The 16,663-nt window shown below is 43.5% G+C and overlaps 1 protein-coding gene across 1 annotated transcript in view; it reads left to right on the forward strand.

Moving 5' to 3' along the window:
* The window catches only part of PLEKHA8 (pleckstrin homology domain containing A8), a 71,660-nt gene that overhangs the window by 29,149 nt on the left and 25,848 nt on the right, over positions 1-16,663 (forward strand). Inside the window, exons 2-5 of the mRNA XM_007466096.1 lie at positions 9,640-9,756; positions 10,780-10,935; positions 12,653-12,777; positions 15,921-16,079. Of these exons, the coding sequence (XP_007466158.1) occupies positions 9,640-9,756; positions 10,780-10,935; positions 12,653-12,777; positions 15,921-16,079 (557 nt within the window). The remainder of the gene's footprint in view (positions 1-9,639; positions 9,757-10,779; positions 10,936-12,652; positions 12,778-15,920; positions 16,080-16,663) is intronic.

A 16,663-nucleotide genomic window follows, 5' to 3' on the forward strand; every position in this document is an offset into this window, starting at 1 on the left:
CTCTCACTGTTGTGGCCTCTCCCATTTTGGAGCACAGGCTCCAGATGCACAGGCTCAGCAGCCATGGCTCATGGGCCTAGCCGCTCCGTAGCATGTGGGATCTTCCCGGACCGGGGCACAAACCCGCGTCCCCTGCATCGGCAGGTGGACTGTCAACCACTGCGCCACCAGGGAAGCTCCTGTCCTCGATTCTTTTAATTCTTTTTTCTTTGTTCTGCTCTGCAGTAGTTATTTCCACTATTTTATCTTCCACGTCACTTATCCGTTCTCTGCCTCAGTTATTCTGCTATTGATTCCTTGTAGAGCATTTTAAATTTCATTTATTGTGTTGTTCATCATTGTTTGTTTGCTCTTTCGTTCTTCTAGGTTCTTGTTAAACGTTTCTTGTATTTTCTCCATTCTATTTCCAAGATTTGGGATCATCTTTACTATCATTACTCTGAATTCTTTTTCAGGTAGACTGCCTATTTCCTCTTCATTTGGTCTGGTGGGTTTTCACCTTGCTCCTTCATCTGCTGTGTATATCTCTGTCTTCTCACTTTGCTTAACTTACTGTGTTTGGGGTCTCCTTTTCGCAGGCTGCAGGTTTGTAGTTCCCGTTGTTTTTGGTATCTGCCCCAGTGAGTGAGGTTGGTTCAGTGCTTGTGTAGGCTTCCTGCAGGAGGGGACCGGTGCCTGTGTTCTGGTGGATGAGGCTGGTAGTTGTCTTTCTTGTGGGCAGGACCGCATCTGGTCGTGTGTTTTGGGGTTTCTGTGAACTTAGTATGATTTTAGGCAGCTTCTCTGCCAATGGGTGGGGTTGTGTTCCTGTCTTGCTAGTTGTTTGGCATGGCGTGTCCTGCAATGGAGATTGCTGGTCGTTGACTGGAGCTGGGTCTTAGTGTTGAGACAGAGGTCTGTGGGTGAGCTTTCGCTGATTGATATTATGAGGGCCCGGGAGGTCTCTGGGGGACCAGTGTCCTGAACTTGACTCTCCCACCTCAGAGGCTCAGGCCTGACACCCTGCTGAAGCACCAAGACTCTGTCAGCCACATGGCTCAGAAGAAAAGGGAGAAAAAAAAGAAAAATAAATAAATAAATAAAGTTATTAAAGTCAAAAAATTTTTTAATGATTAAAATTTTGAAAAGTAATTTAAAAAAAATAAGAAGAGAGCAGCCAAACCAATAAACAAATCCACCAGTGATAACAAGTGCTAAAAACTATACTAAAAGAAAACGGACAGACAGAACCCTAGGACTAACGGTAAAAGCACACCTATACAAACAGAATCACACAAAGAAGCATGCACATATACACTCACAAAAAGAGAAAAAGAAAAAAATATATACATATATAAAAAAAAGGAAGAGAGAAACCAAATCAATAAACAAATCTACTAATGATGATAGTCTCTAAATGCTAAAGTAAGATAAACATAAAGCCAGAAACAAATTAGATGCAGAAAGCAAACCCAAAATCTACAGCTGCTCCCAAAGTCCACCTCGTCAATTTGGGATGATTCATTGTCTATTCAGATATTCCAGAGATGCAGGGTACATCATGTTGATTGTGGAGATTTAATCTGTTGCTCCCGAGGTTGCTGGGAGAGATTTCCCTTTCTCTTCTTTGTTCGCACAGCTCCTGGGGTTCAGCTTTGGTTTTGGACCCGCCTCTGCATGTAGGTCTTCTAAGTGTGTCTGTTCTTCACTCAGACAGCAGGGGGTTAAAGGAGCAGCTGATTAGGGGGCTCTGCCTCACTCAGGCTGGGTGGAGGGCAGGGTACGGAATGCGGGGCGACCATGTGGCGGCAGAGGCCAGCGTGACGTTGCACCAACCTGAGACGCGCCATGTGTTCTCCCGGAGAAGTTGTACCTGGGTCACAGGACCCTGGCAGTGGCGGGCTGCACAGGCTCCCGGGAAAGGAGGTGCGGATAGTGACCTGTGCTTGCACACAGGCTTCTTGGTGGCTGCAGTAGCAGCCTTAGCGTCTCATGCCCGTCTCTGGGGTCCGCACTGACAGATGCGGCTCGCGCCCGTCTCTTGAGCTCGTTTAGGTGGTGCTCTGAATCCCCTCTCCTTGTGCACCCCAAAACAGTGGTCTCTTTACTCTTAGGCAGTTTGAGACTTTTTCCTGGACTCCCTCGCGGCTAGCTGTGGCGCCCTAGCCCCCTTCAGGCTGTGTTCACGCAGCCAACCCCAGTCCTCTCCCTGCGCTCCGACCTCGAAAGCCCGAACCTCAGCTCCCAGCCCCCAGCCGCCCTGGCAGGTGAGCAGACAAGCCTCTCGGGCTGGTGAGCGCCGGTCGGCACCGATCCTCTGTGCGGGAGTCTCTCCGCTTTGCCCTCCGCACCCCTGTTGCTGCGCCCTCCTCCGTGGTTCCAAAGCCTCCCCCCACCCCCCCGCCACCCCTTGTCTCCACCAGTGAGGGGGCCTCCTATTGTGTGGAAAGTTTTCCTCCTTCACAGCTCCCTCCCAGACATGCAGGTCACATGCCTATTCTTTTGTGTCTAGTTTTCCTTTTGCCCTACCCAGGTATGTGCAGAGTTTCTTGCCTTTTGGGAGGTCTGAGGTCTTCTGCCAGCGTTCAGTAGGTGTTCTGTAGGAGCTGTTCCAGATGTAGATGTATATTTGATGTATTTGTGAGGAGGAAGGTGATCTGCACATCTTACTCCTTTGCCATCTTGAAGGTCTTCCACATGTATTTGGTCTTATATCTTGCGACTTTGCTGAACTCATTTATTCTAATAGTTTTTTAAGTGGATTCCTTTTTTTTTTTTTTTTTTTTATATACAGGAGCATGTCTGTGAATAGAGGTAGATTTGCTTCTTCCCTTCCTCTCTGGATGCCTTTTGTAGTCTCATTGCCCTGGCTAGAACCTCCAATACAGCGTTAAATAGAAGTGGTGAAAGCACTTTATCTTATTCCTGATCTCAGGGGAAAGACATCCAGTCTTTTGTCATTGGGTATGATGTTAGCTGTGGGATTTTTGTAGATGCCTTTATCAGGTTAAAGAAGTTCCCTTCTATACCTAGTTTGTTAAGAGTTTTTATTATGAAAGGGTATTAGATTCTGTCAAATGTTTTTTATACATTTAGTGAGATAATCATGTGATACCTTAGAAATATTAAAGAAAAATCCAACTCAGGGTTGAAGTGAAAAATGGACATCTATTAGTCCATGTAACTGAAAAGTCTAGAGGGTATCTTATCTATAGGTATTACACAGTCTGACCGAAATGTTCAAAAAATGTCATCTAGATTTGCTTCCTTTCCCTGCCTCCCTCAGATCCTCCCACCCACTTTCCTTGTATGTGTCGATCATGTTTAGGTCCATGTGATGGCAAAATGACTTCCAGCAGCTCCAGGTAAACATCTTTGAGACCAAAGAAAAAAGAGAGACAGTCTCCATTTCTCTCCACCTTTCCCCAGTCCCAGCAAAAGTCCCAGAATTATTTCTGGTTGGGTCCCTTGCCTGTCTTGGAACATATCATTGAGGAAAGGGGATGTGAAGCTCCATTTAAGCCTGAATCACAGGCCCACCCTGGGGCTAGTCAGCCCAACCCAAACTTCATGAATAGAGTGTGCAGAAGGGGGTTTTCAGGAACAGAAATGTGGGAGGTGGATGCTGGGTTGCCAAAAATAAATGTCCACTTACCTTCTATAGTGAAATAACCCAAGATAATACAAAATATCTGAAATTGGCATTTAAATACTTTATCCCCCTAGCCCATCCCTGGCAGCAGTAGCTTATATGAGCTAAGACTTTTCCCTGCTCATGGAAGTTTCTTGTCTAATCTTCTAAGCAGGGAGTTTGGCTGACACCACTTTCCATGTCTAGTAAGGGATAGCAAAAAAAAGAGAGTAGGGTTGGACAGGAAGATAGTCTAATGGTAATTGAATGGATCAGGGACTGGTATAGACCCACAGTTTTCATCTGCTCTTTTGTTACCTTGAATATTTTATCATTTTCAAGTGTATTAGGGTTCTCCAGAGAAACAGAACCATATATATACATATGAGGAGATTTATGATAGGAATTGGCTCATGCAGTTATGGAGATTGTGAAGTCCTACAGTCTTTTCTCAGCAAGCTGGAGAACCAGGAAGGCTGGTAACACAATTCAGTCTGAGTTTACAGGCCTGAGAATCGAGGGTGGTGGATGGTTCAAGTCCTGGTCTGAGTCTAAAAGCCCAAGAATGAGGAGCATCAGTGTCCAGGGCAGGAGAAGATGGATGTTGCAGCTCAGGCAGAGAGAGGAGGTTCACCCTTCCTCTGCCTTTCTGTTCTACTCAGGCCCTCATTAGATTGGATGATGTCCACCCGCATTGTTGATGGCAATCTTTACTCAGTCTGCTGATCCAAAGGCTAATATCTCCCAGAGACCCCCTCACAGACACACCCAGAAATAATGGTTTACCAGCTATCTGAGCATCTGGTAGTCCAGTCAAGTTCATACATAAAATTAGCCATCACCCAAACAAAGGTAACAGCAGAGTAATTTAAAACAGGAAGTGTGGGCTTCCCTGGTGGCGCAGTGGTTGAGAGTCTGCCTGCCGATGCAGGGATCACGGGTTCGTGCCCCAGTCCGGGAGGATCCCACGTGCCGCGGAGCGGCTGGGCCCATGAGCCATGGCCGCTGAGCCTGCGCATCCGGAGCCTGTGCTCCGCAACGGGAGAGGCCACAACAGTGAGAGGCCTGCGTACCGCAAAAAAAAATAAATAAAAATAAATAAAACAGGAAGTGCATTAATGGCCTCTGCATCAGGCATGCCTTTTTTCTCATGCAATTCATCCATCATCCCTGAGCTGTATCTGAGCTTCCCAGGGAGTGTACATCGTGAAAGAGCAGTGTGTCTCTACATTACTCTGGACTCTCCATTGCTCTGCCATTAAATCTCAGATAATGGGAATGAGACGTCTGTGGTCTCTTAACATGCCTTCTGAAATTCTAGGAACTTTATGCTTTAAGGAAAAGTTTTTCTTGGTCATAGTTTTTATAGTTACAAACTACAGAATAAAATAATTGAAACTCTTCTAGTGTGATTATAACTTTTCCTAGGTAAATACAGAACCTATTACAGAGAAGGTATTATTTCAGTTACTATTATCATCTACAAGCTACTTTTAAAATATATTGCAGCTGTGCTGTGTGCGTGTGTGTGTGTGTTTGGGTTATTTAACATTTTTCAGATTCCTGTAACATAAACCTAGTTTATACCACATTTTTTCAATTTTTAGGCATTTTTTTTCACATTCCAACAGCTCTGAAGTCATGAAGCATCTGAGAATGAGTATCATGTCATTGCTTAATGGGCAGGTTATTTTGTTTTTTTAATTGAAGTATAATTGATTTACAATGTGTTAGTTTCTGGTATACAGCAAAGTGATTCAGTTATATATATATATTTTTTCTTTTTCATATTCTTTTCCATTATAGGTTGTTAGAAGAGATATTGAATACAGTTCCCTGTGCTATACATTAGGACCTTGTTGTTTATCTATTTTCTATACAGTAGTTTGCATCTGCTAATCCCAAACTCCTAATTTATACCTCCCCCTTTGATAACCCTTTGATAACCATAAGTTTGTTTTCTATGTCTGAGTCTAGTACTGTTTTGTAAGTTCCTTCATATCTTATTTTAGATTTCACACGTAAGTGATATCATATGATATTTGCCTTTCTCTGTCTGATTTACTTCACTTAGTATGATAATCTCTAGGTCCATCCGTGTAGCTGTAAATGGAATTTTTTCATTCTTTTTTATGGCTGAGTATTCCTTTGTGTGTGTGTGTGTGTGTGTGTGTGTACCCACACCACATCTTTATCCATTCATCTGTTGATGGACATTTAGGTTGCTTCCATGTTTTGGCTATTGTAAATAGTGCTGCTGAGAACATAGGGGTGCATGTAGCTTTTTGAATTAGAGTTTTTTCCAGATATATGCCCAAGAGTGGGATTGCTGGATCATACAGTAACTCTGTTTTTAGTTTTTTAAGAAACCTCCATACTGTTTTCCATAGTGGCTGCACCAATTTGCATTCCCACCATCAGTGTAGCAGGGTTCCCTTTTCTCCACACCCTCTCCAGCATTTATTATTTGTAGACTTTTTAATGATGGCCATTCTGACCGGTGTCAGGTGACACCTCATGGTAGTTTTGATTTGCATTTCTCTGATAATTAGTGATATTGAGCATCTTTTCACGTGCCTATTGGTCATCTGTATGTCTTCTTTGGAGAAATAACTGTTTAGGTCTTCTGCCCATCTTTTGATTGGGTTGTTTGTTTTTTGTTATTGAGTTGTATGAGCTATTTGTGTATCTTGGAAATTAAGCCTTGTCGATCACATCACATGCAAATATTTTAGTGTATCTTCAAATTAATGGCATGTGATGGTTAATTTTTTGTGTCAACTTGCCTGGGCCATGGGGTGCCCAAACATTTGACCTAACATCATTCTGGGTGTGTCTGAGGGTGTTTCTGGATGAGATTAACATTTGAACTGATAGACTGAGTAAAGTAAATCGCTTTCCCTAGTGTGAGTGGATCTCATCCAGTCAGTCAAAGACCTAAGTAGAACAAAAAGGCTGAGTAAGGGGTAGTTCTTCCTGCTTGATTGTTGAGCTGGGATACTGGTCTTTTCCTGTTTTCTCAGTCTCACTGAAATACTGGCTCTTCTTGGGTCTCAAGCCTGATGACTTTGGGACTGGAATTACAAATTGGCTCTCCTGATTCTCTAGCTTGCTGACTGCAGATCTTGGAATTTTGAAGCCTCTATAATTGCATGAGACAATTCCTTATAATAAATTATATATAGATATACATACATATTATTGGTTCTGTTTCTTTGGAGAACCAAGACTAATACAGATGGGGTCCTAAATTTGATAAAATATGATGATTGAGGGTATGCTGAACTCCCTCTACTTGAGAGTCATAGTGGATTTGGAGAGTGTTCACACCAAACATAATCATGGGAGTTGAGCTGTAAGGGAGAAGATGCTACTGTTCTATACGAGGATAGCTTTCTAGCAATGGGGAGTCAAGGTTTGGGGGTTGTTATGCCAGGAGGGACAGTGTTAGAAAGACATAGTTTTCTTCCCAACTCTGTTGTGTACTTCCTGTGTGACCTTAGATAGGTCACTTAATCTACCTGGGATTGGTTTCCTTCTCTGTAAAATGAGCTGGTTGGACTAGGTGATTTCAAAGGCCCTTTCCGTTTCTCAGATTCTTAGGAATTGATTCATCAGTTTCAGTGAAGGGAGATGGCGTTAGGTATAAATAATGACTCTTTTGCAAGGGCTAAAATATCACTAATAATATCTGACTCCAGGAGTGTTGATTATCTACTCAACAAGACAATCTGATGATCAGTTTGATTTCCTGGATTGTAATGTTTGTGCCAAGAATAGTAGCCCTGGGGTTTGTGTTTCTGTAGAATTTGAAGCCAAGGTCAGGAAGCATCACCTTCTCAAATAAAATTTTCAGGTTCACCCCAAGAGGTTTTCTAGCCAGTAATCAACTTGTGGGGGTGTTGAGATAAGGCCATGGGGCTCCTGATGTCCAGTAAAGGGTCTAGGTTCGGGCTTCCCTGGTGGCACAGTGGTTGAGAGTCCGCCTGCCGATGCAGGGGACATGGGTTCGTGCCCCGGTCCGGGAAGATCCGACATGCCGCGGAGCGGCTGCGCCCATGAGCCGTGGCCGCTGAGCCTGCGTGTCCGGAGCCTGTGCTCCGCAATGCGAGAGGCCACAACAGTGAGAGGCCCGTGTACCGCAAAAAAAAAAAAAAAAAAAAAAAAAGGGTCTAGGTTCATCGCTGGGAAGGAAGTCCCCAGTATAAGATGGAATAAAAGGAACATAAACCATAGTTGTAGAATACATTACTCATCTTTGGTTGAGAAGGCTTTTAGGGAAGGGTATTTCAGTGACTGGTATGAGGGTGGATATTGAGAATTGGTCTTTATCCAATTTTGTTGAAGGAAGTGAGAGATGTGGTACCTGAGCAGGCCTGAGTGTTCTGGTTCCTAGAAAGCAGACCCTGATGAAGTAAATGATGAGTGAAACATCTTGCCTGCCACCTAACTCCTGTGCCTGAGCTTAGATTTAGTGCTGACCATTCAGCCTCCTGATTAAAAATGTAAGTTTCCCTGAACTATGATCTTAGGCTATGGGTGCTCCGGGAAGTGTACTAATCTGTTATAACGTAATAAATTGATGCTGTTACCAGAAGGGGAACCCCTTCCAGGGCCCAAGAGTGAGCTCTTGTCTAACACCCGGGAATGAATTGTCCGAGGAGACACACATGCTGACAAAGCAAAAGACTTTATTGGGAAGGGGCCCCCCCGGGGGAGAGCAGCGGGGAAAGGAAACCCAGGAGAACTGCTCTGCCACATAGCTCACATGTCAGGTTTTATGGTAATGGGGTTAGCTTGCCGGGTTGTCTCTGGCCAGTCACCTTGCTTGTGCCCATATTTGGTCCAATCCCTGGTGACGCACGCATCTCTCAGTCAAGGTGGTTTCCAGCGTCAGGGTTTCTGGGACATTGGCAGGACATATTATGGCTGGCATCTCCTCCCTCCTTTTGGCCCCTCCCGATTTCTGCCAGCTGTTGGTAGCTGGTCAGTTCCGTGTTTCTTATTGAGACCTCCTGTTGTGAGATAACTCATGCAAGCAGTTATTATTCTGCCTGGCCAGGGTGGGCGGTTTCAGTTAGTGGTTCCCTAACAATACTACTTTGACATCAGTTGGTGACTTATGTATTTAGCTGGTGTGAATCAATTCCCAAGGGCCGATCAGGTATGTACCTGAGCAGCCCTTGGGGCTCTGCGCAAAGTGCCTACCAACCTTCGCTCCAGCTGTCTCAGCTATAGAAGAGTCTAGTGAGAGAAATGTATCCTTAAAAGGCTATGGCATTTCAGAGAAGGAAAAAATACATCTGATGAGGAGACTAACAAGGCTTATGCAGAGGTAGTCAGGGATGACATTTTAGGAGGAAGATCCAGTTTGAGCAAAAGCCCTGAGGCAGGCATTACAGCAAGTAAGTTTGGTTTGACTAGAACATAGGTTGTGTAAGAGGACTAGATAAGATGTGTGTTTCCACTGAATATGGCTTGTCCCCTGAAATGCTGTGAAGTAATGTTTTAAGATTATTCCATTTCAGTGGATCAATACCAAATAGTAAGTTAAAGTTATCTTTCCTTAGGGAACATATGACCCTAGGCAGGCTTATTAGACAGCACTTCGTGTGATGTTGAAAGGGCAGCATAATCTTTTATCTCATTTCTAGGTTTGGAATAATTTTTCTTAACCAGAGGGGAAGAGAGCAAGTATGTTAACAATAATCTTTGGAAAATAATAATCTTTTATCTTAGAAAAAGTAAAAACCAAAGATTACTAGTACTGTATTAGGGGGAAAAAGGAATAAAAATCATAAATAATCCCATTACCTAGAGAATCATCACCATATTTATTGCTGATCCTTCCAGACTTCTATGCAAAAATGAGATCAAACATACAGATCTTTTCTAACTTATTTCTTTCCCTTAGAATTTTCCCCCAGAATGTAAGTTCCTTGGAGCTAGAATCCAGCATCCTTTGTTAGGTCCTATTCCTATGTCCTGAGAAGCAGTAATTGAGACCATGCTCTTGCTTCTGTTTTCAGGTTGGCAGCCTCGGTGGTTCCTTCTCTGTGGGGGAATATTATCTTATTATGATTCTCCTGAAGATGCTTGGAAAGGTTGCAAAGGGAGCATCCAGATGGCGGTGTGTGAAATTCAAGGTGAGAAGCCAAGACACTTGCAGGTTTTATTTTTCTTTCTGTTTCTCCCCCAAAATAAAAAAAAAACCACTGGCTTCTGTGTGCCTTTCTTTGCTGCTCCCATAGTATAAAGATATATGATGTTATGTCCCCCAGAAAAAGTCTTACAAGTAAGACCTAAAACTGCAGCAAGTTTTTACAAGGAGGTTGGTTTAGAGGTCGTCAGAATAAATGAGAGGAGCAATGTGCTTATTAACCACACATGCAGTGCTCATTCCTTGGTCACCTGCTCACCTCGGGCTTGTGGCAGTTTGCTAAGCTTATTTGTCTTTTTATTGCAACATCAAACACCTCTGTGTTTAAATCGCGACACACACACACCTTCTCACCACCACCACCATGCTCAAAACTAAACAAGCAAACACCTAACAGACCTACAAACAGCCTTTTCTTCTTGGTTTTGAGAATCTTGAGACATGCTGAGAGGACGTGGCTCAGAAGCAGACGAGAAGGGAATTTGGAGCATGGGGCTTGGGGGATGAGGGAGAGTGTGGCTTGCTCGTTTCTGCTCCTAAAGTGTTCTAAGGGAATTCTCACATTTTTGATAAGACTAGTGAAGGAAAGTAGAAAGGAAAAATATTGTGCTCTTGATTGCTTTTCAATAACCCAAGGAGATAAAGAGCACATCCTTACTTGTGTGCATCAAGCCTTTCTGGCCGCAGAGCAGCATACTTTACACACACACGCACCAGAAGAGACGTTTTTCCTCTCTCCTCTTATAAACGATCCTAAGGAGATTTAGGTGATTCTTCTTTAGGCCAAAGTCCTGGTGAGACCTTGGAGCCAGTTGCAGAGTTTTCCCTCTCCGTTAGCAGAGACCTCTGGGAAGAGAGAAATAAACCAGAAGCAGTAAGGGCTGACATCCTCTCCTGGAAGCAGCTCTCAGTGACTGGCGTGCCAGTTAAGCTCGAGAATTTGGGTGGAGTGGAGGCTACCCAGGTAGGGCTTTTCTGGGTTTCTGACCTCCCTATGCCTTGCTCCCAGTTCATTCTGTAGATAACACACGCATGGACCTGATAATCCCTGGGGAACAATATTTCTACCTGAAGGCCAGAAGTGTGGCTGAGAGACAACGGTGGCTGGTAGCCTTGGGGTCAGCCAAGGCTTGCCTGACAGACAGTAGGACCCAGAAAGAAAAAGGCAAGTATTGATTGTCCTCTGGACTGGGAACCCTGGGAATCACCTAGTGGCATCTCTGGGTTCCCATATTTGTTATCTTGCTTCTGACCACCTAGCCATAGCCAGCTTTTTTTTTTTTTAAAGTAGTTATGCATTCAGTATTTTATTTACTTATTTTTGGCTGTGTTGGGTCTTCGTTTCTGTGCGAGGGCTTTCTCTAGTTGCGGCAAACGGGGGCCACTCTTCATCACGGTGCGTGGGCCTCTCACTATCGCGGCCTCTCTTGTTGCGGAGCACAGGCTCCAGACGTGCAGGCTCAGTAGTTGTGGCTCACGGGCCTAGTTGCTCCCCAGCATGTGGGATCTTCCCAGACCAGGGCTCGAACCCGTGTCCCCTGCATTGGCAGGCAGACTCAACCACTGCGCCACCAGGGAAGCCCCCATAGCCAGCTTTTTATATCATGCAAGTGCTGTATATTTCAGTGGACCTTAAACAGTCTATACCTCTTTTTTCTTAGCATGTCATAGTAGAAAGAATGCAGGTTTTGGAGCCAGATACAACTGGGTTCAAATCATGGCTTTGTGACCTTGACATAGGTCACTTAACCTCTCTAATCTTCAGTTTCCTTATATTTTGAAAAGAGGTAATTACCTATTTTAGAAGGATTACCATGAGCTACCTCGTCTGGCACAAAGTTGACTTTTGGTAAAGAGTAGCTGAGCCAGAGAAGCCTTGGATCTGGTATTTCCTGCAGTAACACCCCGCTTTCCCCTCCCTGTTCCTGGGGTAGATGGATACTTAATTGTCAGGTTGCTGCTGCTTAGTGCTCATTAACTCAACATCATTAGGTCTCCTGAGAACCATGGCATAACTTTCTATTTTGCCTGGGTCACGAGTGCCAGGGCTTACTGCCTGAGCTCTGCCTTCCCAGCCCCCCAGCCTTGAATGTACATCTGAAAAGATTGGTGGGAGAGAGGGGCCTCTGGGAACAAGTGTTTCAGGGGACCTTTCTCATGACACATATGGCAGATGTGCTTAACTCTTCAAGTAGACACAGTAAAATGACCTATTTGTTGGTTGTTTTTCAATGCTAAGTCGAGAGCAAATTCTAGACACTGTCAGCTCTGACTCAGATCAGGTGGTAATGTGCAGCTTTTTCACGGAGAAGAAAGCAGAGGCAGTTATGATTGTAGCCGAGCCCTCAGCGCCAGGATGGCTGGAGTGCCGTGCTAATGAAGGAACAGCAGGTGTGCAGAGGGTGCCGTTCGCCTTGCCAGGCAGCATGCTGGACCAGTCCTCTGAATTCACAAGCTGTCTTATTAGTGGTAATTGCATGTTACAGAACACTGTTTCCCAGTTTTGAGCACTGGATAGATAGCTGTGACCCCATTTTACAGATAGGAAAACTGTGGCAGAACTGAGACCAAAACCCTGAACCCTTGACTGTTCCCAGTTCTGACACAAGTGGATCAGAGGTATACTGTCTCCTTCTTCCTGTACTGGTGATCATTAAATATGTTGGCTCAAGAAATAATGTAGATCACTTCAGAAGACTAGAAATCTCCTTTTTCTCTTTTTCTTGCTCCCATAACTTCAAATATGTCATATCTGTAACCCATACTATAAACATCTGACTTTAGGCATAGATTATATTTCACTTCTCTGTATAGTATGCTAACTAGTATATCAGTTATTTATTCTGGGAATTAAATTATGTTTTCATCATTTTGTTATTTAGAGTTTGCTGAAAACACTGAAAACTTGAAAACTAAAATGTCGGAACTAAGACTCTACTGTGATCTTCTTGTTCAGCAAGTAGATAAAACAAAAGAAGTGACCGCAACTGGTGTGTCCAATTCTGAGGTAAAATACCATTCTTCTTAGCCACGTGACAAGTAGCACCAGATGTTGCTTACAGGTGCTGCTTATTCTCACATAATCCCTACCTTGGAATTTACTGCTTTTCAGAGAAAAAAAGTGACAGACTTCAACAAAGAGAAGTGTGTGCATTTCCGCATATGGAAGCGTATAGTTTTCCTTCCTGGGATGAATTCAGGATTAATTAATTGATAATTTTGGAACCTTTAACTTTAGTACTGATGTACTAAAATATGTGTCTCCCCAGTTTGCATAACTTTCTAAAATATAGCCTTAGCTGTCTGGCAGAGCCATTTCTATACTACGCATGTGGCTCCTAAGATGACAGCATCATGTCTGTCAGTAATATGTATCTGTCACCTCTGATGAGACTGTAACAGGATTTTATTTCACTGTAATAGATGTTCTGCTTGAGTAGAGACTAGTGCTTTCAAAGATGGAGACACAGTTTTATTTCTCTCCATCATCAGCAAGGATTGCGATTTTTATCATTTATTAATGAAATTGTTATTTACTCATTCTAAAACGTATATTAAAACATCTATCTGGTGTTAAGCTATGTATTGAATGGTTCACATTAACCAGAGAGGGCTCTCTGCTCTGCTCTCAGAGAAGTTATCTGAAAAACAGTGCTCACAAAATGAAGAATCTGTAGATTATAATTAATGGTTTTAAATTACTTTTCTTAGGTAGTGTATCACTATGCTACTAGTAATATATGTGCTCTAAGTTTTTCTAATAAAGGTGGTTTAACTCACTTTCATTCACTTTTTGGGGGTCTCTCTTACTCATTCAGCAACTGCCTATTGTGTACAAGATACTGTGCTGGGGGAGGGAGATGGGAGGGGTACCAAAACACTTCAGCCCTGCTTTGGGGATGTTAGAGCCTAGAGCATTGATTCTCAACCCAGAGCAATTTTGCTCCTCAGGAGACACTGGGCAACGTCTGAGACACTTTTGTTTGTCACTACTGGGGGAGTGCTGTTGGCATCTAAGGGGTAAAGGCCAAATGCTGCTTAATATCTGCAATGGATAGGAGAGCCACTCCCCCTATATCCCCTGCTCCAATAAGCCAGCCCCAAATGCCAGTGATGCCAAGGTAGAGAAGCCCTGGTCTAGTAGGAAGGGGAAAAGTGAACACAGCAATGTTTAATTCTAGGAAGTGTTTATAGTAAGTGCCTTGGGAACTTGCTTATGAAACTGTGGTTATGATATTGTGATTTATAATAAGAAATATATCTTTGGTCTTTGTCTAGTTTTTGGCATAGAGCTCCAAAAAATAACCCTTGGAATTTCCAGGTGATAAAAAGTGTCTTTGTTATGTTAATTGGAAAATACTAAGGATAGAGGCTCTGGTTGACTGTAGGCCCAAGCAAGTGATTAGAGGGTTGGAACTTTGATTCCTACCCCCTCACCTCCTGGGAGGGGAGAGGGACTGGAGATTGACTTCAGTCACCCTTGGCCAATGATTTAATCAATCGTGCCCATTTAACGAAGCTTCCATAACCCACAGCATGGGGTTTGGAGAGCTCCCGAGCTGGTGAATATGTGTTGACTGGGGAGAGTGGCACACTCAGGGAGCCTGGAAGCGCCAAGCTTCTTCCCACATGCCTTGCCCTATGCATCTCTTCCATCTGGCTGATCCTGAGTTATATCCTTTTATAATATGCTGGCAGTCTAATAAGTTAAATGTTTCTTTTAGTTCTGTGAGCTGCTCTGGCAAAGTAATTAAACACAAGGAGGGGGTTGTTGGAATCTTCCGTCTAGTGTGGGTCAGTCAGTAGCACAAGTGACACCCTGAACTTGCCATTGGTGTCTGAAGTGGGGGTGGGGAGCAATCTTGTAGGACTGAGCGCTTAACCTGTGAGATCTGACACTATTTCCAGGTAAATTGTGTCAGAATTGTAAGACACCCGGCTGGTGTCCAAGAATTTCTTGGTGGTGTGGAAAAAAGCCACACATTGTAACTGGTGTCTGAAAAATAGTGGTTCACGACCAGTAACATCTAGCTTGTTAGAAATACAAAACTGAGGAAAATATAGAGGCTATGGTTAAAGAACAAAATTCAACTGAGTAAAATTTAAAGATCTTATTAGCTTTATTCAGCAATTCATAAATCAGGCAGCATCCAGTCTAGCAGATAGAAAGGAGCTGTGAAGAGCTATACCAGGCTAGAGATCTTTATGGACCAAAGTAAGCAGGAACAAGGAAGTTATACTGGGCATTTGCTGAATGGTTAAAGCAGGGTTACTTTTCTTATGGGGAGCAAAGGGAAGTCTTGGAGCCAGGTCAGTACACTAACTTGTGCTGAGCAGGCAAGCACTGATTGGTTGACCTAGGCCTACCTTTTCTGGGAGAACCCAGCATAGAAACTTGGATAAGTTTTTGGTTTGCTGATATGAGACTTAGCATGAGTGTTTCCATCTTGGGCCCAATCTCGTAACTTTAATACCACTAAGATGTGGTTACCAAACTCTCTAGTCAGGGGGTAGCCTCAGTTTCCTGAACAACTTATTAATATCAATATCCAGAGGAAAAACAACCTGAGCAAGTGAAATAACTTGGAGAAAAAAATGATTAGATATTCAGAATAATTCCAGTTGCTGAAACCTCTTAGACTCATCTGTACTGAAAGCCAAAAACTCATTTGGAAAGCAAACAATGTGTGATTTGTGGTTTCTAATGCTTCTATTCTAGAACTTGATTTTTACTCAGACAGTGGGAGACATTTTGTCATTGATCCCACTGGTCTTCAGTCCATGTGATTCTGTTTGGTGTCTGCCACCCCTTAGAGACTGCAAACTCCACAAGGGCTCAGCGCCTAGCACCTGACATACTGCTGTCATATAGTGTTGTTGAGTTGAGAGAAGTCGTTGCCTTCAGTTGGAATGGTGGGTGAGCATGAAGGGCAGATTGAGGGTAAGGCTTGAGTATGATTAATAGATAAGTTGGACTTGCTCAGTCTTTTTCTTTTATAACTGATACACATATTTGTCCAGCAAAATAGACGGGTACATGATTATTGTTATCACCCGTTATTAGATGGATAAAACCTCTAAGGACATTCCACAACTGGGCTTTTTCCTTTTTGGCAAGGTAAAGGAGTCTTCACTCTGGTTGTTTTGTAGGAGGGAATTGATGTGGGAACTCTGCTGAAATCAACCTGCAATACTTTTCTGAAGACTTTGGAAGAATGCATGCAGATCGCAAACGCAGCCTTCACTTCTGAGCTGCTCTATCGCACTCCCCCAGGATCACCTCAGCTGGCCATGCTCAAGTCCAACAAGGTAACAGACCAGGTCAGCTTGGCTGCAGTAGGGCATGATGAGAAGTTAAGAAAGTGATATACTGAGCTAAGTTCTCCATCACCCTTTGGCAATTGATAAAGACATTTTTGTAGTGGACTTTCCTTTATGTCCACTATTATATATGCCCTTAGTCCCTTGTATCCAGTCAGTTAGTGTTGGCAGTTTTACCACCTGAACATGTCTCTCTCTGATGTAGCTAGTTTCTTGTCTCCAGCCTCCTTGTCCAGGGAGTCTTGCTGACATTGGTGATAGCCTCCTAACTAGTTGCCTTCAGCTTGACTCTTCCAGGCAGCCTACAGTGTTTCTGTTCATGCAGTGTAAATTGGGCCACTTTACCTAAACCTTTTAGGTGGCTCCCTCATTGCCTCCAGGTTAAAGTCAAAACGTCTTAGCCCCTTCCCACATCACCAACCTCTTTCTTTTTCATAACCTGGCTTGAACGTATTAACTGCTTGTAGCTCCCCCACTTCTTTGGGCCATTTCCCAGTACCAAGAATGCCCTTCTCACCTGTCTTTCCCTGCTTAGCTCTTATTCATCCTTCAAAATTTAATCTCTCTTTCCC

The sequence above is a fragment of the Lipotes vexillifer genome, unplaced genomic scaffold (genome assembly GCF_000442215.2).
Source record: "Lipotes vexillifer unplaced genomic scaffold, Lipotes_vexillifer_v1.1 scaffold150, whole genome shotgun sequence".
Lineage (NCBI taxonomy): Eukaryota > Metazoa > Chordata > Mammalia > Artiodactyla > Lipotidae > Lipotes > Lipotes vexillifer.